General features: G+C 42.8%; 1 protein-coding gene across 1 annotated transcript in view; it reads right to left on the bottom strand.

The window, feature by feature from the left end:
- Window positions 1-24,802, bottom strand: part of ADARB2 (adenosine deaminase RNA specific B2 (inactive)) — a 551,384-nt gene that overhangs the window by 362,861 nt on the left and 163,721 nt on the right. Inside the window, exon 5 of the mRNA XM_024129558.2 lies at window positions 17,032-17,225. Coding sequence (XP_023985326.1) covers window positions 17,032-17,131 — 100 coding nt within the window. The 5' untranslated portion in view covers window positions 17,132-17,225. The remainder of the gene's footprint in view (window positions 1-17,031; window positions 17,226-24,802) is intronic.

Below are 24,802 nucleotides of genomic sequence, written 5' to 3'. Positions count from 1 at the left end.
CATTCCCTAAGCTTTATCCCACTGAGCGCTGGTGTCAGGTGAGATATTAATGTTTTGTCCCCCAAAGTTTTCAAGGTTGAAATAAGTTTAGAAAACATTGTATGCTTCTCCTTGCCTGGGATGTTCTCAAAATGCACTGGACTCTGAGAAGTCTCACAGCAAACCAACCTGCTACATTTATATAAATCAAAATATCCCAAACTTAAAAAAAAAACAAAACACACATCTCACACGTTGTAAGGAACTTCACTTGGAGATTTTACTTTGTGCCCTGGGAGAAAGGACCTGCTTTGGCAGACTTAAGATTCACAAATCTCTGAGTATATATCTCTTATGGATGTCAAGGATCTAAATGTAGAGAATATTATACTAAAATGATAATCACTTTTTAAAGTCTAGAAAATAACCTCAAAGTTCACGTGTGCCTTGGATAACAATAAGCTATACCCAAGTCTTGTAAACTCACACTGGGACATACAGAATTGAGAGCACACCTAAAATTCCCTAATGTGTGTGTTTGGTCAAACATGTTCCTTCGATTCTGTTCATACCCTTTACTTATGGCCTCACTACACAGCAACATTTCCTGTGCCTCCATGTGGGTTTGGTGTGCTTTTCTGCATTCGTTTTGTTTTTGGTTTTATATTTGGAAAATCTCCGAGCTCTTCTCATTTGCATGTAAGATTTGTCTCATTTCTCAGTGATTTTGGAGCAGAAACCACACCAGCGTGTACATGTGGGGGCCTGATGTCCAGCCACTGGAGCCCCTCGAGTCAGGCTGCCGAGGGGTGTGACAAGGGGCAGCTCTTGGACCAGGGGCAGCTGAGCATCCAGCAGTGGACCCACCTGACCGCGGGCGTCATGGGTGTGGTCCCCCTGCCTCGTGCTCCTCTCCTCCACCAGGGACTTTGGCTCACTGCGCTGGCTCTCTGCTTGCACCCTGGCTCTGAAGTCCTGCTTAGACATGGTTCCAGTCTCTCCTGACATGGATGCAGACTCAGGGTGGTGTGCGAGAAACACTGTAGTTTAGTGAGAATTAGATAGATATAAAGCAGGAACATCACACCCACAAATGTATGGTGATATATAGCTCAGGAAAATGTAACAAAGGAGGGAAGGATGTCTTGAGGGGGTCTTTGAGTAACAGCAGGATAATAATAACACTTAGTATTGTTTCATAAGTTATGGGGCATGTGATTGCGTGGTTAGCTGTCTTAAGTCGGGATGCTTACAAGAGTGAAACAGGGAACCATGTCTAATCAGCCCTACACTCAGGTGTACACAGGCACCACCTGGGCACACCTGGGCACACGAGTGCCCTCCTTAACAAACAGTTGGCAAAGGCTTGACAGTCCACTGAAAACACATTTTGAGAGCAGCTAACACAGCAATGAAAAGAAGAGGAGTGATGAACAGTGTATAGATTGCTCTTTTTTGGCTCACGTGTGCCTGGTCTCTTGGCAACACTTGCTCACCGTGGATGCTTCCATTTGCAAGGTTATCAGAAAGTTTAAGGCATCCATTATTTTCCTTAAACGAGTCTACATTGAACATTATCCATTTGATCTTCCCATTGATTTAATGAAAGTGATTCCAAAAGCGTAGTACCTTTGTGAAACTTGATAAGGAAAACAATGAACATAACTGGAAGAAAAATCAGCACTCATATGAATGAAATGCAGGAAGATGTTAATGAACAAACGTAAATTTCAAGCTCAAGTTTTCTATCTTCTTCAGCTCAGAGAGGCCTCAGCTTCAAGACTGACCAGTACAGGGTAACTGATTCATTATCATTCAACTTGCATATAAAGGCAAAGTCACTTAAAAAAATAAGGCAACCAAGAGAAGAAAAGGAACCAAGATACTGCAAGAGGCGAAAGTTTACTGTGTGTTTTAAGACCAACAAATGTTAATGTTGATGTAAAAGAATTAGGAAAGAACAAGTATTGAAAATAAACTTTGAAAATATAAGCTCATTATCAGAGTACTTTCTAAATTTGCCCATGCATTTTTTTATCTGTAAAGATTCTACTTATACTAAGTGACCTGGCTTTTCTTTTTCCATATCTGTGACATGGTGTGCAAAGGCACATAAGTGCACCCACCCTGTCTCTCTCTCACACACACACACACACACACACACACATGCACACACGTGGAGACAGATTAGGGACAACTTCTATTGTAAGTCAATTGGGAGTTGGAAGGTATTTTTGCAAATAGGGAATTTTATGCATGGTTGGTACATCAGCAGGGAAGTTCACAGAAGCCTGTTTAAGCCTCATACACTGCCTGCCACACGTAACCTGAGTCCCAGGTATGATGCTGTTGAAATGCTGCATCCGTGTCAGACCTGCTCTGGGCCAGGGGCTCAGAGGCCCTTCCATTGGACACAGCCTGTACTTTTACCCACCCTCAGCTCCTCCCTTGACCCAGCTCGGGGTCTAGAGCCTCCGTCAGTTCCACAAAATGATCGGGGAGGGGTCTAAAGAGATCTGCTCAGGCCACTCTCCTCTCAAGGTCAGTGGCACGAGGCAGCCTCTCATTCTCACTGCTGAAGCTAAGGGATCCAGATTCATTCTCCAGTTATAAACACAATGTCACCAAGAACTGGTAGTTTGTTTACAAAGAAATTTTACAAGCCCAGAAATCTACCTGTGTGTGTTTATGTAAAATGATTTTATAAATAAGACGTTGAACAGATGGGAAGAGCAATTTCAGTCCATTTGTGCCAGTGGAGTTGCATATATTCCCTTAATGCTAATATTCCTTTGTTACATTGTGGGAACAGTCTGTTTACTTATGAGGGTCACCGTTATTTAACTATTTTGTTTCAAAGTTGATACTTCCAGGATCAGTAGTCATATGCTGAGTTCAGATGTCCCATTTGACTATTCTCTACCCAAATTTGTTCTGTAATCCACTTTTCATCCATTTACTCAGTGAATTTGAAACAGAACCTATGTTTACTTGTGGCTTCAAGCTGATTTTGACTTTGTACAGACAGCGCAGACTCTGAGCTAGTTTAATCTAGGAAATGGGAACATTAAACATATCCTTTTTTTCTTTTTTCTTTTTTTTTTTTTTTTTTGTGGTATGCGGGCCTCCCTCTGCTGTGGCCTCGCCCGTTGCGGAGCACAGGCTCCGGACGCGCAGGCTCAGCGGCCATGGCTCACGGGCCCAGCCGCTCCGCGGCATGTGGGATCCTCCCAGACCGGGGCGCGAACCCGGTTCCCCTGCATCGGCAGGTGGACGCGCAACCGCTGCGCCACCAGGGAAGCCCCATAAACATATCCTTTATGCATGAAAGTTTATGAAAAATATCCTGTGCACAAGTACAGACACACACAAGGTAGTTCAGGATGTTCTCCTTTTAAATCCAGGTGCACAGTAAACAAAAAGGGTATTTAAGTAAGATGAGAACATTTTAGAGCATTCAGATTTAGTTCCAGGGTTACATTGAGTGAAGAATAGGCTTCATTTTCACCGCAAAATATTAACTAATTTGAGTATCACTATAAACTGTGTGCTCATCTAGATATACCTTTTTTGTGTGTGTTGTGTATGCAGAGGTTGTGTATGCAGGTGCTGTGTATGCAGATGTTGTGTATACAGGTGTGTATGCAGGTGTTGCGTAGGCAGTGGTTGTGTATGCAGGTGTTGTGTATGTACGGCACTAGGGCTTTCTATTTTTGTATTTGATTTTTAAAACTAGAATTTAAAATTTCCTCACCTCTAATATTATTAATTCATTGTAGTTGTTGAATATTTTTACCCTGTACAACCATTAATATTTATTGTGGAGCAAATGTGTATTATTTAGATATCTGAAAAATGAAGATAAAAATGAAAAATGTCTGAATTGGTTGAACCATCTCTAAGGGTTTCTTTAACCTTCAAATCAGATAATTGTGTTGCTGAGGCTATTTAAGCACATGAAAGCACAGTTGTATATAAATATTTCTCTCTCTCTATGTATTTACGTATATGCAAATACATGCCCACAAACACATGTTCTTACACACACACACTCACACACATTACGATATCATGAGCTGGCTTCATGCTCTTCAGCATCTTTGTGAAAACGGGAAGCACAGATCCCACAAGTGCCTCACGTCATGCTCCACGTCACGCTCCATGCCATGGCACTCACGGGCACTGGTGACGTCCATGAGCCCCTCTTTCCCAGAGACCACGTCACCTCACCCTCAAAGTCCCCTCCTTCCAGGGACCTGCATGCTCAACTCCACAGCAGGACGGCAGGTCCTCACCAAGAGCATCTGATTGAAAACCACAGGATCCAATTCAGGTTCTCTCACGTCCCAGCTCTCGGCACTAGCCACTTGTCTCGGAGTCTCACTCCCCTCATCCAGAAATAAAGAGGATCTTTAGTTAACCTCTCGGTAAGAAAGGCACAGGACGATTCTAGTCAAGCAGGAGAAAGAGCCCTCCGTGGGGTGTGTGTGTGCGCACGCGTCTGTGTGATCCTCCCACCACGTACACTGTGGAAGAGAACCCTCCTCAGAACATCACGGTTCACACTACCTTTAAGTAGAAATGGGAATCTTCACGGGGCAGGAAAGGAGGACACAAGAGGCCGAATAAAATACAATCCACGTAGGTTTACATCATCAGATTAGATGGCAACACTCATGACAAAATAATCAAGAAAAAATATTCTGGACATTATTTAATCAAGTCTAACGTTAGTCCAATTCTACAAGTATTTCTCATCCACTAGAGATTTTATGGTTTATATACTAGAGATATCACGGTGATGAAAATGGAACATGAATTTTCTGGCCCTTATTGAGGTGGAGGTAATGTTTCTGGAAAGAGGGCACTGATAACCCAACAGTGTGCTTTAGTTTCAGGAAATGTCTCTAAATGTAAAACGAACAGTGCTTTCTGCTGTTACGGACTGAGTTCTGTCCCCCACACATTCACACGTTGAAGCCCCAATCCCCAAGACTCAGAATGTGACTGTGTTTGGAGATGGGTCTTTAACGAGGTGATTACGGTAAAATGAGGTCATTGGAGTGGGTCCTAATCCCATATGACTGATGTCCTGATAAGAAGAGGAGATGAGGACACAGACACACACAGAGGGAGACCATGTGCGGACACAGCGCGAGGCAGGCCTCAGGACAATCCAGCCCTGCTGACACCCTGACCTCCACCTCCAGACTCTAGGACTGGGAGAGAATAAATTTCTGTTGTGCTGTTGGTTACAGCAGCCCTAGCTGACTAATATACTCTCTATGTAGACTTTTTTGTAGGGTTAACTTAGACTGATAAGTACAAAAAAACTCCTCTATTCTACATTTTATCTTAAAGGTTCATTTATAGGTCACCTAAATATGAGGATGTTTTGCTAATCACTGAATGACTGTGTATATATATGCACACATATAAGTACGTGAATGTATGTGAAATATATATTTATATATCTCACAATCTTATGGTTCAAATATTGTTCATACTTTATAGAAAAGGAAATGGTGCAGCAGAGAGAAATTTCTGGAGTAGAACAGTGTAAGTGCTCAATAAATATTAGTGTCTAATTTTTAGTTCTTAGTGTCTATGGGCCCAATGGGCAGTCGGTTGAATGGCCTCAGCAGAGCTAATTTACACATGACTAATCAAGACAATCTTGTTGAAAGCTCAAGAGCAGAGTATCAACGAAATGAATCTTTCAGGACTTGTCCTCCCTTGTGTTTTGTTAACCTTTCGGGTGAGGCTAACTTTCTGTAAAATAGACACATCCAGGCTCATGAATGTTTAGTTCATACACTTTGCCTGGGATGTGGGTAAACTCAACATCCCCCTCTCCTGGACCAGGGAGTCCAGTGATGTCACACCGGGAGTGTCTCACACCAAGTTCTTATTTATTTTATTACAAATATATATAAACGGGATGTAGCATTCAATCCATTGTATGGTTTCAATTTTATCAACTTGCATTTTTTATTGTTTCCCTGATGTTCAAGTTTGGAGACTTCCCTAAGTATCATTATAGATAAATATCAAGTCCTAACTAGTGCAGCCAGCATCACTGTAGCCAAAGTGAGCAGACCACGTAAGTCATGCACTAAAGAATTTTATCTCCTAGTGCTTTACACACGTCACCTGCTTAATTCATGTATGTGAAATAGAGAGAGAGAGAGAGATCATTGCAAGGTCATCTAATAGGTAAGAGATAAGAAAGACCAAGAAACATGCTATCTACACAAAAACAAGGGACAAGATCAATGGCTCATCTTTTCCACAACATATCCTGCGTCCACAGTATTGAGTGGACATGGTGGTGGGAACGCCTCCTGTGACTGCTGGGATGGGCCCTGTACCTACTTTGCATCACCTCCAGGTGGATAGATGCCAACCACCCCACAAGTCAGACGCCTGGTTTACTCACTTTCTCAGGCTTGGTGCTAGACTCCTGAACTACACAGATGCACACCATGTTTACCCTCAGCCATGAGGACAGAGTGGAATTTTGTGAAATGAGAAGCAGGATGGTGGCTGAGTTTGGGGTGGTGCCTGGTCCCGTCTCGAAGGAGGAGTCCGGGCGCTGGTTGCAGGTAGGATCGATTCAAGGACACGTGTGCACCCACGAGGCAGGAGGGGTGTGCCTCTGTGCCCAAGCTGCAGGCACAGGACGGAGAGGCGGAGAAGAACTCCTCAGGGTCAAGGGTTGTGGGGGGCACCAGTCTCACTGAGAAGCACCTTGGGAATGTGTGTGGGTCTGAGGGTTGCACCTCACCCCATCCACACAAACACCCACGAGCGTGACGCTCATCGGCGGGGCTGGTTTGGCAAATGGCAGAATGTGCCTCCCCAGCTTCCGGTGGGGGGACTGTGCACTATCTCTTCAGCATGGACTATGGAGAAGCCAGGGACGTGTTGAGATGTGCCGTCTGGCTCTTTCAGAACATTTTCCAGAGCTTCTGTGACTGCTTAATCCCTGCCATTTAGCACGATGGCTGACACATAAAGATGTCCCATAAATGTTTGTTGAAAGAATACATTCAAATTTCCATAGCAATGGCTTAAAAATAAGTCAGTCAGTGCCCTTTATAAATTGATTCTGCAACAACCATTTATTGATGGTGTACAATGAGAGAGCCTGTGTGCTAATCTCTGGGACCAAGCCGAGTACATCTGGCCCCTTGAGAAATCACCACGCACACAGACAAACGCCCGCCAATCAAACCTGCAGACGATTCCACAAAACAAGAATGGGAGAAGCCACATCCTTCCCTAGCGGTCATCACCCCCAAGGTAACATGACTATCATCCCACTCACACCCTTCATGTGGTTTGTTCCCTGCTGTAAACTGTAGCAGCTCATGCGATCTGTACCCAATCTCCTTAGAAAAGCTTCCCTTTTACTACATTCTGATTATTTATTTAAACAACTCATTTCAAAAATGAAATCAACTTTCTCAGTGAATTTTAATTGAGCAGCTATGATGTTTTGACACTGCGGAGGGGATAAAAAGGCTTAAACCTACAGGACTTTATATTTTAATGATTTAGTTTTTTTATACAGGAGGTTTCACCTGCAATGATAAAAGAAATACAATAGAAATTCAATTTTGTAAAATATATGCTAATATTGGGTATTAAAAAAAAATTCCCATAGAACCTAATACTATGTTGGGGTCCTGGCGGTCTGTTTTTGTTCCCTGATATTACATTTGTGTGTCTGTATCCCCAAATCCAATACAAGCTCAGAGAGAAGGAGGACCCTGTCGACTTTTTTTCTTTCGTCTTTTTAGTTCCTAGTTCTTTGCCCAGTCCAGAGTAGGCACCCGAGGAGACACAATTGCAAATGAATAAAAGGTACTCACACACGTCCAATACAGCCCTTGTTTGAATACATATGCAATGTTTAAGGCAAACTGCAAACAGAGCAGAACTGGATCTCACGTCCCCTACTTTTCAATCAAGAGCCCTCTCTGTTTTGGAAGATACAGAAAATATGCAGGAAGATGAACTCTGATCAGAGAACAGGAAGAAAGAGATCTGTAAGTTATTCTCTCTCTCCTGTTCCCTCTCCTTCTGTTCCAATCCCTTCATACCACCATGGTTTCTGTTTCTCTCATTTTATGATGTAAGGGGATAGATTAAGTCTGAGCACAGGCTCCAGACGCGCAGGCTCAGCGGCCACGGCTCACGGGCCTAGCCGCTCCGCGGCATGCGGGATATTCGCGGACCGGGGCACGAACCTGTGTCCCCTGCATCGGCAGGCGGACTCTCAACCACTGCGCCACCAGGGCAGCCCTAGATTAAGTCTTATTAGAGGAAAAGACAAAAAAGATTTATTTCACATCTTTATGAAATTTTAAAATTTAAAAAATGATGTTTTTCTCAACACTAAAAAGCATGATCATCAACCAGTTTCATTTTTTCACTATTTCTCAAGGAGTTCGTGCTCTCAGGATTTTTTTCTATACTTAATTTTTTAAATGTTTATCTAAAAATGAGTATATATTAGACTTCTGCTGTTCCAGACAGCTGATGGAGAATCTTTTAATATTTCAACATTCATTATTTCAATAAATGCTTACATGTATTTTAAATCTTGAGTCTGTCATCTGTATATACATATAATATATGTATATATACATATATTATATGTATATATTAACAGTCTATAGAAAGTGCAATTTTTAATAACTTGAACTCTATTCATTATCTACAGACAAAAGCCCCAAATAAATTTAACTTCACTAAAAAACACTTGTTTCTCAAGTGATAACAATAAAATGATATGAACTCCACATTTTTTAGATCTAAAATGAATAAACTTATCATACTAAATGCTTAAGAAGAAAATATCTCCCTGGATTTCAACCAGCCCTGAATAGACCCCCCTGCAGCTCTGAGAAGGGCTGGTACAGTGACACACGTGCTGCCACCAAAGCCACCGTCAGGGGGACAGTATTTGCTCTCAGTTCAGTATCGTTCAAGGGCTGTCAAAGTTACTATATTTCCTGTTCTACTGTCCTAAGAGTATTTTTAAAGCTATTATTTAACCTAGGGACAAAGCAATGATTTTTATTTCGAATTCACTTCTTTAGAAAGAAAATTAGCAGCATGGACTCATTTGAATTAAAAAAAATTCTCCTTGAACCATATGTTTTGAATTAAAAAGTCACTTTCTGTTAGAATTCTATTAGAATCCGGATGGTCCTTTACAAACTTTCATCCACAGTGTGAATATTTAGAGTTAAAACACAAATAAAATATCTTTACGTCTGTGGCTAAAATAGGCCTTCCGTGCTTTTATTCACCTAAGGAATAGTAAAAGGCAATATTGTTTTGCTCAACATCCAAATTAATAGAAAAATCTTTTAAAATTGTACATGGCTGCCAGTCTCTGAGCTTGTGCACCTTTGTGTTTCAGCCCGAGAACAGTCTACTGGAAAGAGAGCATGTTTCCTTTAAGGACACATAGATTCCACAGCCATAAGCCAAATGCAGAAGGAGCATCTGTTCCAGACAGGGATGAGTGAGCGCAGCCAGACTTGGGGGTAGAGGAGGTCAAAATCTATTTTGCTGACGTTTCTGTCATGTTTATTAAATTGGACTTTTCCAAAAGCAATTAAACTTTTAGGAAATATTGCGTTAATTTTTAAGAGAGGACATCTGTGTACTTCCGATGGACTTTGATAAAATAGTTTTAAAATCAATTATTGGTGTCCTAGGTGTATGCTGTGAGCTACTTTATCATGATTCCAAAGTCCTGCTTCTGAGAAACAGAACTGCCCCACTTTTTGTTTGATTTTAACAGAGAAAGTATTTGACTTGGGCTCCAGTTTCAGAGAACTGGGTCCCCCTCTGTCCTATTTTCATGCCATATTTGAGAAATCACCTAAGACATTATACAATGATGAGGAAGAACTTCTGTCTATCGCTGGTAGGAAAGAAGAATTAGAGATTTCATCTCAAATAAATGGAGTGGCAAAGATTAATTAAATCTGTAAAAGTCTCCAAAGCACATCCTAGTTTGAAGTATTTAAAGGAACACTTTCTATTATGTGCGATCACCTGGCAGCCCTGAGCTAACATTTGGATGTAAGAGTCACCTCTGTATAGTAGAGAGTCCAGAAAGGAAGGTTGGCTAATATATTCTGAGCAATATTAGCTGTATTTATCATTCAAATGGTGAAACAGCAGCAGAAAGAAGCCTCGATCTCTTTTGTGAGAGAGTTCTCTGTGGGCACCATTATAAAAGCACTTGGTGGAATGGATGTAACCAGATTTTAGCTAAAGTGAACAGGTAATTACACTGGAAATGATAATTGTCTTATTCCACGTTTTGTCTACACCCCAGCTTCTCTCTCCAGTCGTGGGAGGTCTTGATGGTAGCCGGTGTGGACATGAGCTGGAACTTTTTAGCTGCAGGGCAGCCCCTGTGACTATTCACGTTGGGGCTGTGTTAGTAGGTATACAAGCAGGACTGCTCTGTCTGCCTTCTCTGCATCAAAGCAGCCACATGAAGCCACCTCCAGTCCTGTGATTTTACGTGAACACAGCTTAAAAAAAGCTTTTAAAATTTTATCTCTTAGGGATTCAAAACAAATGGCCTTCAAATCTAAAAGTCACCTGATATGTCTCTTCCATCTTAAATGCTACTCTTTATCGTTATAAGTGTCCCATTTATTGGACACTATTTCCTAATCAAGCATAAAATGCCCTCTTTAGTATGAATATAAAATTTATATTACCTGCTTGCTATTTTTTGAGATTTAAAAAATTTTTAACATTAACTTGATAATTTTCATAATTTGAAACAGATTTGTGTGTGTGTGTGTGTGTGTGTGTGTGTGTGTGTTTTATGACACAAAGGGACACTTACTAGCTGCTTTCTTACCAGAAATCAGATACCAGTTGTATTCATTCCCCATCCATGAAATAATAAAATGAAATCATTTTGCTACTCTTCATAGTTAATACCTGTAGCTATAATAAAAGATGACTAAATGTCCACAGTGTATGGCGAGAACTCAGGCACTCAGATTAACTCTTTATTTTCAAATATTTATCATTCTTCAGAAAAAAATCAGCTGTCTTTGCAAGTGGCCAAGTTTATTTTGGGGAAAATTACTGATATCTTAAAAAGCAAACATTTCCACTTCTAGGTTGCCATTTCTTGGATATGGTTCCTGGGAAAATGGATTCACTCACAAATCTGTGGATGGAGGTTTAGGGCTCTCAGAGCAACATTTGCTGTGATGTTGCTTAAACATCAGGAAATCAGAGTCAATAGCCCCCGTCCCCATTTCTTTTAAATAAAATAAAGAAGGAAATAAAATTTTAATCACCCAAGAGGGATGTTTGGAACCAAGGCAGTCACATATGCAAGTACAAGAGTCTAGGTTTTAAATTTCTCAGTGTGCCCTCCCCTTCTGTTTCTGCAAGTCCCACAGGAGGGTATCAGATTCACATGTGGATCAAGAATTAAGCAGGCGTTTTCCCCTCTTTCTGAAAGTAATGTCCCTTTCTTTGATAGTGATACATTCTTAAGGGAATTATAATATATTAATAGCGAGGAATAAACAATTCTCTTTGCATAATCCAGTATTTCACAGCATGTATTTCTGTATTTCAGTGCAGGAGAACCATTTAACTGAAAAGACAGGTTAATTTGGCTTCACTATTTACAGAGACTCGACAACATGAAACAGGTCTTTGCTGCGCTCAGGCAGTACATGGCTGTGTGGCTTTTTCTCGTGATGTATAAGCTCATGGATATGCTAACACTCAATAGTTTGACTATTTTGTGAAGCACATCGTGCTTTTCGTATTTCACTTGACATTCACCTTGTTTTCTTTATTCAGTTTAGTAATGGCTAAAATAAGTGCTTTTAAAATCTTGCTTACATGTGAAAATTTATCCTTTTAGAAATCTTGTTTGCTAGTAATTAAGAGCTCCGTTTACCAATGCAGCATTTAGAGATAATATTTTTAAATGATGAAGAGCAGAGTAGTATAATTATTTTTGGGTTTATGAGTTGTTCAAAACTGTCCATATTACCAAAACAGTGCTTTCATTTTCTAGCATTTTAGAAAAAGAAGCAGGCAGACATAAAAAATGCTCAAATGTTTCCGCTGTCTTCACTGTGTATATATGTATATAGGTATACACACACAACTACAAACATCTATGGTTTTTAAATTGAACATTGAATGCTTTCAGAGCGTAAGTTGTCTCTCCATGCCTCAAGAAAAGAAAAATGCAATTTCCTTATTCTGCATTTCCTTACATAATGCTCTTCTGGGACAGCACTTCTGCAATAACCGAATCACCACTATTTAGCTATGGATCCATGAATCTCATATTTTTATTCTAAATTCAAGTTCACTCATCATATCTAATGCCCTTGAAGCAATCTCAAATTACTGCTATTACACGGGTCACTAGAAACCAGAAGTACTAATACAAATTTTAAAAAGAGAAAGGAAGAAGAAGCCCTCACATAATTAGAGGATGGCGAACAGTTTCATCAATTTAATTTTATCACTAAATCCAGCCCTTCCTCTGGAGCTGTGGGCAAGCGAGGTAAGCGGCGAGCACGGATGCTCGGCTGTGATGCAGGAGTAAGTCCCCAGCAGCCAGGATGAGCCCGGCCAGCTACTCTGCCGCTGCGGGGGCTGAGAGCCGCAGGCCTCCCACCTTCATCCTTGGCCCATCTTTCTATTTCATTAGCTTTGCACGGAATTCCATTTCACAACAAGCCTGTGTCTGCAGTCCATCTGCTCTACTTATCCTGTTCCTTTTGCCAACTTTTTATCTGCATTTCCCCACGTTCAGCAACCGGCCACTCCTACCTCCTCGTGATTCATCAGCTTACTTCTGCAGAGCTTTACCCGTGTGTTAGCTTCCAAAATTCACCCTCAATTTTCTAACCCTCAGTTAGACTCTGTGTAACTGACCCTCAGTTACACTCTGCGGTAACTGATCCCCCTGGAACAATACGTGAAATTCAAGCATTAACTTAGTTTGCCCTCAAATGCCTCAAAGAGACAGGTGGTGTGTCGATGCTGAATTCAAGGGGACCGAGTTACCAAATGATTGTTTCTACAGCATTTAAAATAGTTCTCCAAAGTTCCCTCCCTTTCTCTGTTTTAATGATTGAGGCACTTCACTTAAAACCCTGTCTTCCTGTTTACCTCCTGGAACCAATTGGATTTGTATCTGTTCCCAATCCATTTCCTAATACGTTTGTGTTGAAAGAGCAATCTTTTTTATTTGCAGAAATTTCAGTCATTTTATACATTGTATATACTCATGGGTCAAATGTTAAAAACATTTTATTTACAAAATTCATTTCATGCCAATACACAGCTTCTTTTTGGAAAACTACTCTCACCAAAGAAAGATCAAGAGAAACAAAAGAGAATACATATACTATTTTAATAATTAAAAATACACCTATGAAATTCCTCAGGCATATTACCCTGGAGGTATCCAATGGTCCAGAGATTAACTGATAAAAATTTAAGTGACTTATCTTTATATACTACACTGTTTCGATGATGCTGCCTCTTGTGCTACCTGCTTGAGCTGATACTAATTTAAGAAACCTTCAACCTTTGCCTTTATTATTTAGGGTTAAAATATATACCTTTTACAATATTCACACATTCAATTCTTTTGTAATACAGGCAGACATTTCTCTAATACAACCACATAACAGACGTGGTTGTGTGCAATCACCCCACATAATTTTACCCAGAACTGTAAAGCAGAGCACAGTCTCCTAGGATTCTCTGAAAGAAATGAGCTAAGTGGGTATTTTGTGTGGGCAGGCAGCAGTCAACTCTCCTAAACTACAAGAACTGCCAGGGTTTTCTGAAAGTCTTTGCATGAAATAGAAGCAGAATAATCTGACGGGTCTCACATGTTACAGGGGAGGTGAACACTCCTTAACCACACGTGTTAAAAAAAACCCCTGTCCTTTTCACAGATTTTTTTTAACTGCCTGTTTTTTTCCCATAAAAACGTCAAAATTTGACATTTCTTGTTTGTACAGAAAATGTAAAACATTCATAAATAATTTCTAAGGTAGAGTCCCAACTAAAAAAATAACACACCGAGAGAAATGGACAGCACTGGGTCCTAATAAAATAACAGGAGGATTGGTGGGTGGGGAGGTTTGCTCAGTATCCTTTTGAAAGTTTATCTGAGAGACAAATGCAGGTCTCGGCTAGGTAATACCCAAAGTCATATTCTGTGACTAAGTTTTATTTTTAGTTTTTTTTGAGTTTTAACGATATAAACTACTTTCTGTGTGGTATGGTGACTAAAAAATACCTCCTACAGGAAAAAGTTTTATTTCCGAGACTCTGGATCATAGTTAATAATAATGGGAGTATGGTATCAATTCCGCACTTACACTGTAGCGACAGAGTTTTTATGTCAGAGCTCATAGATTATTTTGACAATAAAAAGCGTAATAAAGAAATCATAACAAAGCCACTTTTAGAGAATACATATATCAAGCTGATAGCACTTCGGCTGACAGCTCCAGGAAACTAAAAGTTATGATGCAGCTTCAAAATGACTCTTGTTCATTAGAATAGGTGGAAATACACTTGTCATTGGCCAAAAAAATGAACATTTATTTTAATTTATTTATTCACATACAAAAAGAACTCCTTCTTTGTGCTCATAATCAGTGGCTTTAGTTAGTACTAAGTAGAGCCTTCCCAAAATTCCTTAACAGCCACCCATACACGTGTGGATTTTAAATTGTGACAAATATAGCACTTTATTATTAGATAAGCTTAAAAGCTGAGGCTATGCTATTCAATTACTGTTATTAAGATTCATGAATATTAGAACATAATTTAAATTCACTATTGTCCTGATAGAAGAGGGAAAAAAAGCATCCGTAATAACTGGGAATTATATACAAACTGATCTATTCCCAGGAAAACGCAAATAAAGATTTAAAGTGCTCTGTCATTGCTGTTTTCTTTTCGTTTGACCACACACACTTACACTGTTAACTTTCCCCTAAAAAGTGAATACTTAGCAGTTTGATTTGACTCATAGACCATGATAAGCTGTCGGCAGATGCCATAGGAAATTTCACCCCACGGATAAATTTACGCGTAACAGGAATTAGCACACACATCCTGATTACCCTTTCCCACTTCAGTTTTTGGCTATAAAAATTAAGAGACTTGGTATATTGAAAACAAAGCATATAAATATTTCATATAAAATTTATTTTGAATTGTCACAGTTAAGTTTATAGCCAATGAAGTCCTCCTTCAGATTCCTTGTCTTCCTTTCCGAAATCGAATGCCTTATAAGCTGGCATGACTGACTTTTAAAGGTACAAAAAATGAATTTGGAGAAAGGCACAAATGTTCATCAGCTTATATTTTCTTTCTATAGGTTTTGCTTTATTGTAAAATATTATTCCATGCTTTTCAATTTTAAATATTTAAATATACTAAATAAAAATACTGGAAAACACGAACTCTTGAAGTACACAAGACAACGTTTCCTTTTTATCTCTTTTAAAAGTTATATTCATTATTAAATTCTGTGATTTTTTTCTATTTCATTGTCACTTTCTGTTAGCATTATTTTTGGAAGACATTAACAGATCTGTTTCAGAGTGAAATTTTCAGGTAACAAAGTGAATAGCTGGCATTCATTTTAGCAGCTCAAGAGTTAAACTAGAATTACAGAATCACCCCCTTTGACACCGAAGGCTCTGAAACCTTCCTGGGAAGTTGTCGCTTTGCTCCCTGCCACCCTGACATACAATCATAATTAACGACTGTGTGCTATTGGCATTTATGTCTTCAAACCGCCCGGCTAATTTCTATTATTGGAAGAAGTCGGGAAGGACTCGGGGACTGTTTGAGAGCAGTTAGGAAAAGATGGGGCAGAAGTCCTCTTTGGAGAGGACTTACAACTTCAACCACATCTAACTCTGCACGCTCCGGCAGAGAAACCGGAAAATCTGATACATTTTAGTTGTGTCTTTTCAACTGTTCTTTATGGCTCTCTGGTCACTTAAAAAAAAAAAGACTTATTTCAAATAATAAGAACTGAACTTTCTCCTGCAGACTGATGATAAGGAGTTGCTGATAACAAGTTCCTCTCTGGGGAAGAGCCGGCAGCCCTGGAAGACTCCTTCCACCCTCCCGTGGAAGGGACACCGGCTAGGATGGCATTTCGAGACCGGCCTCCTCCGTGGAGCAGCGGCCGGCTGTGCACCAGCCCCTGTGGGAGCCCTGGGCTACTGATGGGACTAACTTCAGGTGGCTCCTCTCCAAACACATCGGTAACCAGGCACAGACAACGATGGTGTGTCAGGAGCAACCTGTCATCGGCTGCTTTTTCTCCTTTTCTGGTTTGCAGTTTTTCTCACCTCTAACAAGCTGTAATGCCTGTTTCTCTTTTCATGTATTAATTTCCGCTTATTCCCCCCAGATAAGCCCTGTTCTCTCTGCAGGTCCCCGTGCTTACAAAACAACCACTCTAAATAGAAACTGTCAGCCAACGAAGGGACGCTGTTTCCCGGGTTTTGCCCACTCCTTCCTCCAAGACAGTTTGGAAGGAAAAGCTGGCACGAGATCCCGTCCCTCGTTCTTAGGGATGCTGGCTTAAGAGAGGGTTTCCTTTGGCCCCCGAGCTAACGCTGTCTCTGCGAGGGTCAGAGGCAGTGCCGGTGGCCGGCGGCCAGGGAGTGCGAGTCCAGGGAGGGCCCGTACTCCAGTCAAAGGAACAGCCCCGTCCTCAGCCCCTCTCCTCTGCCTTCTGCTGAACTCTCTGCCCCGTTGGTTCGCCACCCTCTCTGGGCTTGCGGAAGCCCCGGCATTTTACAAAGGGATCTGAACTCCAGAGCCGAGCGCTCTGCTTTGTACCGACCGACCGTCATCCCACCAGCATCCTGAAGTGAAGCTGCTGGAAACAGGCAAAGCCCACAGACAAGAGGAGGCGGCGCAGCGCGGAGAGTTCGCGGGAGACAGCGCAGAAAGCCGGCTCCTTACCTTTCCGCTTGGACCTCCTCCTCCTCCTCCGCTTGGACTTGCATTTCAGTTGACTGCTCAGCCCTCCGGACCCTCTGCTGGTCCCCAAGACCGCTGCCATGGCTGGGACCCGGTAAGTGGAACAGGGCAGGAATCCTTTCTTAAACAATTTCACCTTTCCTGCTCTTGCCGCCCGCCGCCGCCGGTAAATGCGTCTGCAAATCAGGGAGCAGGTTCACTTTTTAGGACTGAGCACTCAAGCGCTCTCCCGCCCGCCCTCCTCTCTAATTGTTCTCTGTCACTTGTTTCCAGCTGGGCTGAGAGCCGCGATCTGAGCTCCAGCACCAAAGAGCTCTAGGGCCGGAGGGACCGCGAAGGAAAGGTGCGCCCGGCCCAGGCCCCCCGCCTCCTCTTCCCCCTCCTCCTGCCCCGGCAGCCTCTCTTGATCTGGGCTCCAAACGCAGGGGTCTACTTTGGCACCTCTGCTAGTTGTTTGGCACCAGCCACTTTGAAGCCAATCACGCAGGGAGCTTGTCTATTTGCTGCTGCAAAGTCTAATTAGATCCAATCACAACTGTCTGCTGGCTCTGACATCAGCACCACCAGCCCTGTGCATGCCCTGTCAGCTTGCAAACTCAGCTCCCATTTGGACGGATGGAGCTGCCCAGGACCCGTGGAGAGGGAAGGAGGTTGCACAGGAGGGAGGGAACAGGCAGGCCGAGCCAGCTTCTCAGGGAGGAGCCTGAGGGGCAGCTTGCAGAGGAATCTACCCCGGATCCAGGCTTCCTGCTCAGCCCAAAGGGACAGGGCATTACGCCTCTGCATGCTCAGAAAGATGCAGAGACTGTATCTCCAGCCAAACAGTTTTTAACTAGTTAATCCGTTATAATGCTTGTGTGTCAAGGGGGAAATATCTCTCTAAGAAATACCAAGCTCTCACTTCCTCAGAAAGGGGCTAAGATTTGCAATTCCCCGGGAGACAGCCTCTTAGGGGTATTCATTTTTCAGAAACTGCACGTTTGTCTGTTTGCTTGTTTTGTTTCTTCCTTCATATCCCTTGGCTGTTACCTCTGCACAAGAGAAATACTGCATAAAGACGTAGGTGTTCGGATCTGAGTCTGATTTTTAAAGCGAGGGATTTCAGTAGGTTGCTCTATTTAGGGAACAATGAAATGAAAGGCAGAAAGGGCTTTCATCTAATAGTTTCATTGCCAAATGTAACATTCGGAAGAAAGTAATATTTACAAGGAGACGGATTGCAAATTGAACTAGTTTTGAACAGTTTTTTCAGGGTCATCCTATTTTTTCAAGACTATGCTTATGCAACCTTAAACATCTAAAGTAAAATATAAAAAGGAAAATAATCCAGCCATCGTCACTGCATTCTGCATTTAAATCACATAAGCTATTAATTACAATAGTAATGGTTTGGAAAAAAAAATCCACTCTAAAAGTCATTAGCATTAACACGATGATGTGAAAATGGCACACAAATACTTCTATTTCCTACTTTACATACACCATTTTCAAGCTCCTTATGGACCTAGAAATGTCCAGATAATTTTCTATGAGGTAAGGAATGCTGGAAGCAATCAGGATGTTGGGATATGTTGCTATGTGGTGAGCTGCTGGATCCTGGCTCAGTTCTTACTGAAGAGAGGGAGAGAGAAGGGCATCTGATTTCAAGTCCTAACCCCACTGCTCTGACTTTGGGCAAGTGATGTAAACTATGCCTCAGTTTTCTCATCTGTGGAATGGGGGGTAATCACAAAGCTGCCTCTCAGGTTCATTCGTGCTTGAGAATCAGTATAAACAGTGACTGGTGCATACTAATCACTTTATGATTATTTAGTAAATCAATCCAATAAATAATTTTGAAAGAATGAGCACATTATTACAGGTCGGGCTCAGAAAGCAGGGGCTTGTGTATTTTCTGTTTAGGAGTTTAACTGTCTGGCTCATTTCAGGCTGATAAATGCAGTCACACCAGGGTCCCTCTATGTGCCAGGTTCAGCCATTTCCTTTCACCGACAACACAGCTCAATGCTGCTGCTAATTTCTAGAGAATGCTGGAAAAGTGCACTCTGCCCGCCTACTTACTCTCTGTAGCATAAAAGATATTTGAGAGCATCAACTGTTATCTGGAAACACAGTTGTAGGACTCCCCCTGTGGAACCTCTGAGCTTCCACAATACACCTGTACTAACCCAGAGTTTCCCTATATAGGCTTTGGCCAAAAACCAGTCCCTGAGTTCAGAAGCCAAGGGAAGATGCTTTGGGGAGAAATACGAACAGCTGCACCTTCCAGCCTGTCTGCATTGATCAGGGCCCCCTCCCTTGCATCCCATCATCAAAGATGCCGCCTCCGAGGCTCTGGTGTACTGAATTCCCTTTGTTGGAGAGTGGGTGTGGTTATCAGAGAATCCAGCTTCCAACCTTGGGGAGGGGGGTAGTCAAGGCAGCAAAATCTAAAACTGGACTTCAACACTTAGTTTGAATCCTGATTTGAAACTTGGTCAAGATCAAAATATTGGCTAATCTTTACCTTTCTTAAAGTTCCCTCCAATTTGGTTATTTTGGGGGTATAATTTATGCAAACGTTATTTTTGCATAGATAGGTGCTATTTTCTGTTTTTTATTTATTTTGCATAAGATCATGCATAATAGGTAAGGCAGGGTACACTAAGGCCCAGCAGCAGCAATGAAGTTGTATCTCCTTGGAGGAAAGGCTTTTGAACAAGAGGCTCAGGATCACACACTTTTTGACGCAGGACGGCAGGAAGTGATCAGTGCTCAGTCTTCCTATGAGCCTTTTTTGCCTTTTATCTGTTTCTAGATCACTTCTGCACAGCTTGGCAGCTTAAAACGCTGCACAGAAGTTGGAAGAGAATCAGGCGCCCAAGTCACCCTACTGGCCATCAGGAGATGTTGCTGGTGTGTGTCTTCAGCCCGTCTGAGCCAGAACAAAGAGATGGGAGTGGGGGGCCCCAGCAGGCTCGGGGCTGCCCAGACAGTCACATGTGACCCACATGTATCTGTGGGGGGGAGCTGGACAAGGACAGAAGGGAGGGCTGGCAGAGCCTGGAGGGAAGCGGTATCCTCATGCCGACAATGCCTTTGTGCCGAGGAAGGTGTGGCTTCGGTCAAGGCTGGATGGGGTCCCTGTGGGCTGTTCCCAGCACCCCAGGATTTCCATCCTGGGTCTTATCAGGACTGTAATTGCATAGCTATTCTGGGTGGCGGTTTTGTTCGTTCCTCAAATGTCTCTCCCTCCTTAGGCCCTAAGAGCTGTGAGGGGACCCCCGTGCTGGGTCTGTGGTCCAAGCACATGTGGGGGACATGGAGCCAGCCCAGGTAGGATCTGCCGCTAGTTCAAGACACGTTACTGAGTTTATACTGAGTCTGGTTAGATTTTCTCAAATCCTCCTTTTTTACCCAGGAGGAAGCTGAGGCTCAGAAAATTTAGGAAATTTGCCCAAATTAACCGAGGTTAGAAGGAGGCTCTCAATGGGATCATTCCAACTGTGATTTTTACCACTTTCCTCTGCTCATTTTTATGCTAGAGTTGGAGACCCAGTAACTTTGTGAACTTCGGCAAGCCTTCTTGGAGAGAGCTGAAAATATGTTAAATAGTGATTCTGAGCTTCAGTGAGCATATATGTGTGTGTGATTTATAAATACATAAAATACAGAAATAACTCAGCTCTCTCTCTCTATATGTGTATCTTTACATCTGTATCTGGACACCTCTTTCTAGACGGGCATCCAGACACAGATGTGCACGGCGTGAGTGAGGAGCTGGCGGCACTGGGACATCCACTGGTGCTCAGTACAGCCGCAGGGACCTGTGAGTGTGTTGATGGCTCTCAAGGGCCCTGTTTACCTTTCCTTCTCAGAACAAACCTGGGGTGTGGACATGGAAGACCTTGTCATCCTAGTGTTCCCCTGAGGTCATGGAGGCTCAGCGTGCGGCGGAGTCTGGGCCAGTGTTATATCACTAGACAGAGGCAGACCCAAGACGTCTACAACGTTCCAACGTATTCCAGGAAGAACACAGATCAGAAATCTCACACTCACACGGACGATCTGACTTTCCATTTCTGCAGGAGAGGAACCTGAGGCCTGCGCCAGGACACAGGGTCCCAGTAACTGCACCTTCTCACCTAAAGGCAAGTCCTCTTACCCTTCCTGTGCGTCCCCTCTAGACTCCTGGACTCAGCATCTGTGGTTGATAACCAACGTACGACTTCTCTCCTTAATACATCACAACGTCTGCATTTCCAGTCAGTTAAAAGTACTGTTAACTTGGTTTCTTAACAGATTTCCAAAAACAAATAACTCCCACAGAAACAAACTGGACTTATTTAGAATCCAAATTTCAGTTAATCTCCCCTTCCCCATCAGACCATTTCCCCCAGGTGGAAAATAGCAGGACAAAGTGTTCCCTGGAGGGATCTATGTTTGCTGATTTTTTTACTCTTCCATCTTCAGCCATCGTTCTTCAATTTAAATAACTCACATTCCAGAAGTTGGGCATGAGACCTGCAAGTACTAGGAAAGAACACATCCGGATGACTTGCTGTGACTTATTCTTATTCTCATCCAAGGTGTGGAAGCAACTTGGCAAGAAGAGGAGGGGGGTGGAGAGGTCTGGGCACAGAAGAGAGCTCTGAATGTGAGAACGCTCTTTATACAATGTTGCTACTAGAATTATCATTTCCTTTGTTCTTTTTCTTGCTCCCAGGCATGCCTGTGGTTTGAGGGAACACCAAATGCATTCTTTTCAGTTTCCTGAAGCAACCTGGTATAGAGCAGATTTGCAAAGATACTTTTTCGGAGTTCCATGTGCTGCTGATTGCTGATTATTTCCATGTGAGCTCCTAGGTCAAATCATTTTGGCGTACAGAGTTTTCTTTCTTGGTCAATATCACAAATTTTAGTGTACCAAAGTATATCTTCCAGCTAAAACTTACCTGAGTCCTGTATTAATGTTTAAAGGATACTTGGAAAATACTGGTAAAGAGAAAAAAAGATCCTAAATTTGCTACCACCAGACCAGACTTCACATTCTACTTATCTGTGCACTATGCCTACTTCTGGAAAAGGCATTTAACCCTCCTGAGTCTCTTCTGTCAAATGAGGGGAAATGACACCGCAGAGCTGCTGGGAACACCGAATTAAGAACAAGCATGCCAAGTTCTTTGTAAAGGGATCCTGAAACACTAAAGTCACTTAAGGTGCGTATTGTCTTTCAACACACAGTGCATTGATCTTAACCATTGACTTCCCAAGACCAGGAAAAGTATTCAAATCAAGATGGTCTTTGCAATAAAAGAAGATGGTCTGCCACTGCGTGGGTCCCGAGGGCACCCCAGGCCCTGTCTATGATGCCATACAAGTGACCTTGAGGCATGAATCTTTCCTCTGGGCTAACTGTAGCATTGATTCCATTTCTTTCTAGGATTGCAGGCTGCCAACTGCAAGACAGCATCCAGAATCAGTGTTTTATGATCTCTGTGACCTTTGGGGTAAAATATGGTATCTTACCACTAGGTGTTTGTGCAGGATGTGAGAAATAGTGACCTGAAATAATCCTCTTCAACATTACGGATAGATTCAATAACTTACATTTACATTTAAAATGCCCTTGGTTGCTAGTTTCAGAAATGTGAAACCTTAATATTTTATTGAATCATAAAGAATTACCACTATTTAAAGCTTCCTTAATGCACACCCTATCCTAGATTTTCCCTTGTGTCTTAAACCAATACAGTTCAAAGAGTTTATTTTTAATGTTCCAAATCTTGTCTTGGAACCAGTGATTTTCAAAACGAACAATGTCATATCCCCAGAGTGCTGTGTGTGACAGCATGAAGACAGGAAGAAAAGGAAACACAGATGGAATTAATGGTTTGGGGTGTTAATCAATGTAAGAAATTGAAAGGAAGGGAAGGGCGCCTGTCAGGAATACATTTCTGGTGTTTGAATTGGGGTGGGCTGATGCTGTGGCTTTATTTTGATTCTCTTCCTGATGTTTAAAGTCTAAACGCTTCATTTCCTCCTCTGGTTTCCTGGATTCTTCCCTTGCCTGGGACATAGGCTGTTCATATATTATGGATCTTAATTTGCTGTTTACCTGGTCTTTTCCTTACCTCTGCCCACAAAAGTCACAAGCAGAGAAATGAAAGGACATCGACCTATCCCACGCTTCAGATGGTTTGAACCAGGATCTTTGGACCATTTGTGGAAGTATTTTTTAAACACTTGCTCTATAATTCCCTACTTTTGGTCAAGGCAGGGAAAGGAAGAGTTAGGAAAACAGTAGAAGGAAGATAAGGTGGGATCCTTATTGGGTTTAGAACAGGGATGGGCACGGGGGAGATGGACGGCTCTGGGTGGCCATTTCCCAGGACACTGGACACCCCTGCCCTGGCTCTGGGGAAGGTCATGAAGACCCTCAGCCCAGGCCCCTCCTCCTTTCTGAGCCCTCCTGAGCCTACATATGAGGAGCGCTGGCAGTCACAGCCGACGGCTTGGCAGGGATGGGGGTGTCACCATGAGCAAAAACCACTTAATATAATCCCATCACTGAGTAGATGTGGTCCCTGTGAAAGGGAACTAGACATATTGGCAAGAAATATAATTTGCTTAGAGGAGATCTGAGCAAACAAGAATGTGACAAAGCTGATGCCCTCAGACAGCCAGCTTTGTTGTCACCTGTCAATGCAAGATGTGTGTTTGAAGGTCCCATGGCTACATTCCACAAAACGCAGCATTATTCTTCTATTAATCAAAACCCTGGGCCCAAACAGAACAGCCCTTGCTCCTAGGACTTCTTTGTGCTGGGAAAATCACTCATCCCCACTCATTTCCATGGAGAACAGCAGCACCTCCCCACTCCATCACAAAAGAGATGCAGGAAGAACCGAAGACAGTGAGGAATTGCCCTGCGAGTGTGACCACAGAGACCGTCGGCCGAGTGCATGGACGACGGACACCTTCCCTGGGTCCCTCTTGGTCCAAAGTGAAAGAGAAAAAGCTTATCAAAGCCTTTTTCCAGGGAAGCCAGTCTTCTCAGCCTGACTCTGGAAAACCTGGGCCTTCATCCTGGCCCTGAGCTTCACAAGTATACAGGTCATCTTGGGGATGCCCTGACATCGTCTGAGCACGAAGCTGCCTTCCCAGGAACTGTGCCCACATTTTCTTCTTTGTACTTCTAGTGCCCACCAAGTTATTTACACAGCAATCCTGCTTTCCACATTCCACCCAGGGACATTCCCGGAGGGGCATTCTGCACTGCAGAGCACAATTCCCTGGACGGGGCCACCTCTGTGCCAGGGAAGCACCATGGAGATGAGAGGGGCTAAGATTTGTAAAAGTTGTTGGAATGGTGGAAAGCTGTGTGCAAATACAAGACAGTGTTGTTATTGACACGAGCCAGTCTTGTTTCACCAAACTCCTCACTGGTCCACAGGCCTGTGGCGCCTGGACCACCAGGACCGGGCAGTGCTGGGCATGGTGTCCACAGCACAGTCGGCAGAGCTGGCCTGACTCCCCTCCTGCCCAGCCATGGGCTTCACTTTCGTCCCTGGCAGGAGGCAAAGCCCATCAGTGTCCACCGCTATGGCTGTTGTGAAGTTGAACTAATCAACTCTGTAGAGCAAGTAGACCAGCACCTGGCACAGGCACTTGTTAATAACGGTGGGAGTTACAGGGCACTCCTGGCATCACTCTGACATCAGTGTGGGAGGGTCACTTTCACACCAGGTTTGTAGCCTTGGGAAGGTAAGCG

Source organism: Physeter macrocephalus, chromosome 11 (genome assembly GCF_002837175.3).
Source record: "Physeter macrocephalus isolate SW-GA chromosome 11, ASM283717v5, whole genome shotgun sequence".
In the NCBI taxonomy this organism is placed as follows: domain Eukaryota; kingdom Metazoa; phylum Chordata; class Mammalia; order Artiodactyla; family Physeteridae; genus Physeter; species Physeter macrocephalus.
The sequence above is the reverse complement of the archived record's forward strand: the minus strand, read 5'-3'. Positions and strand labels throughout refer to the sequence as shown.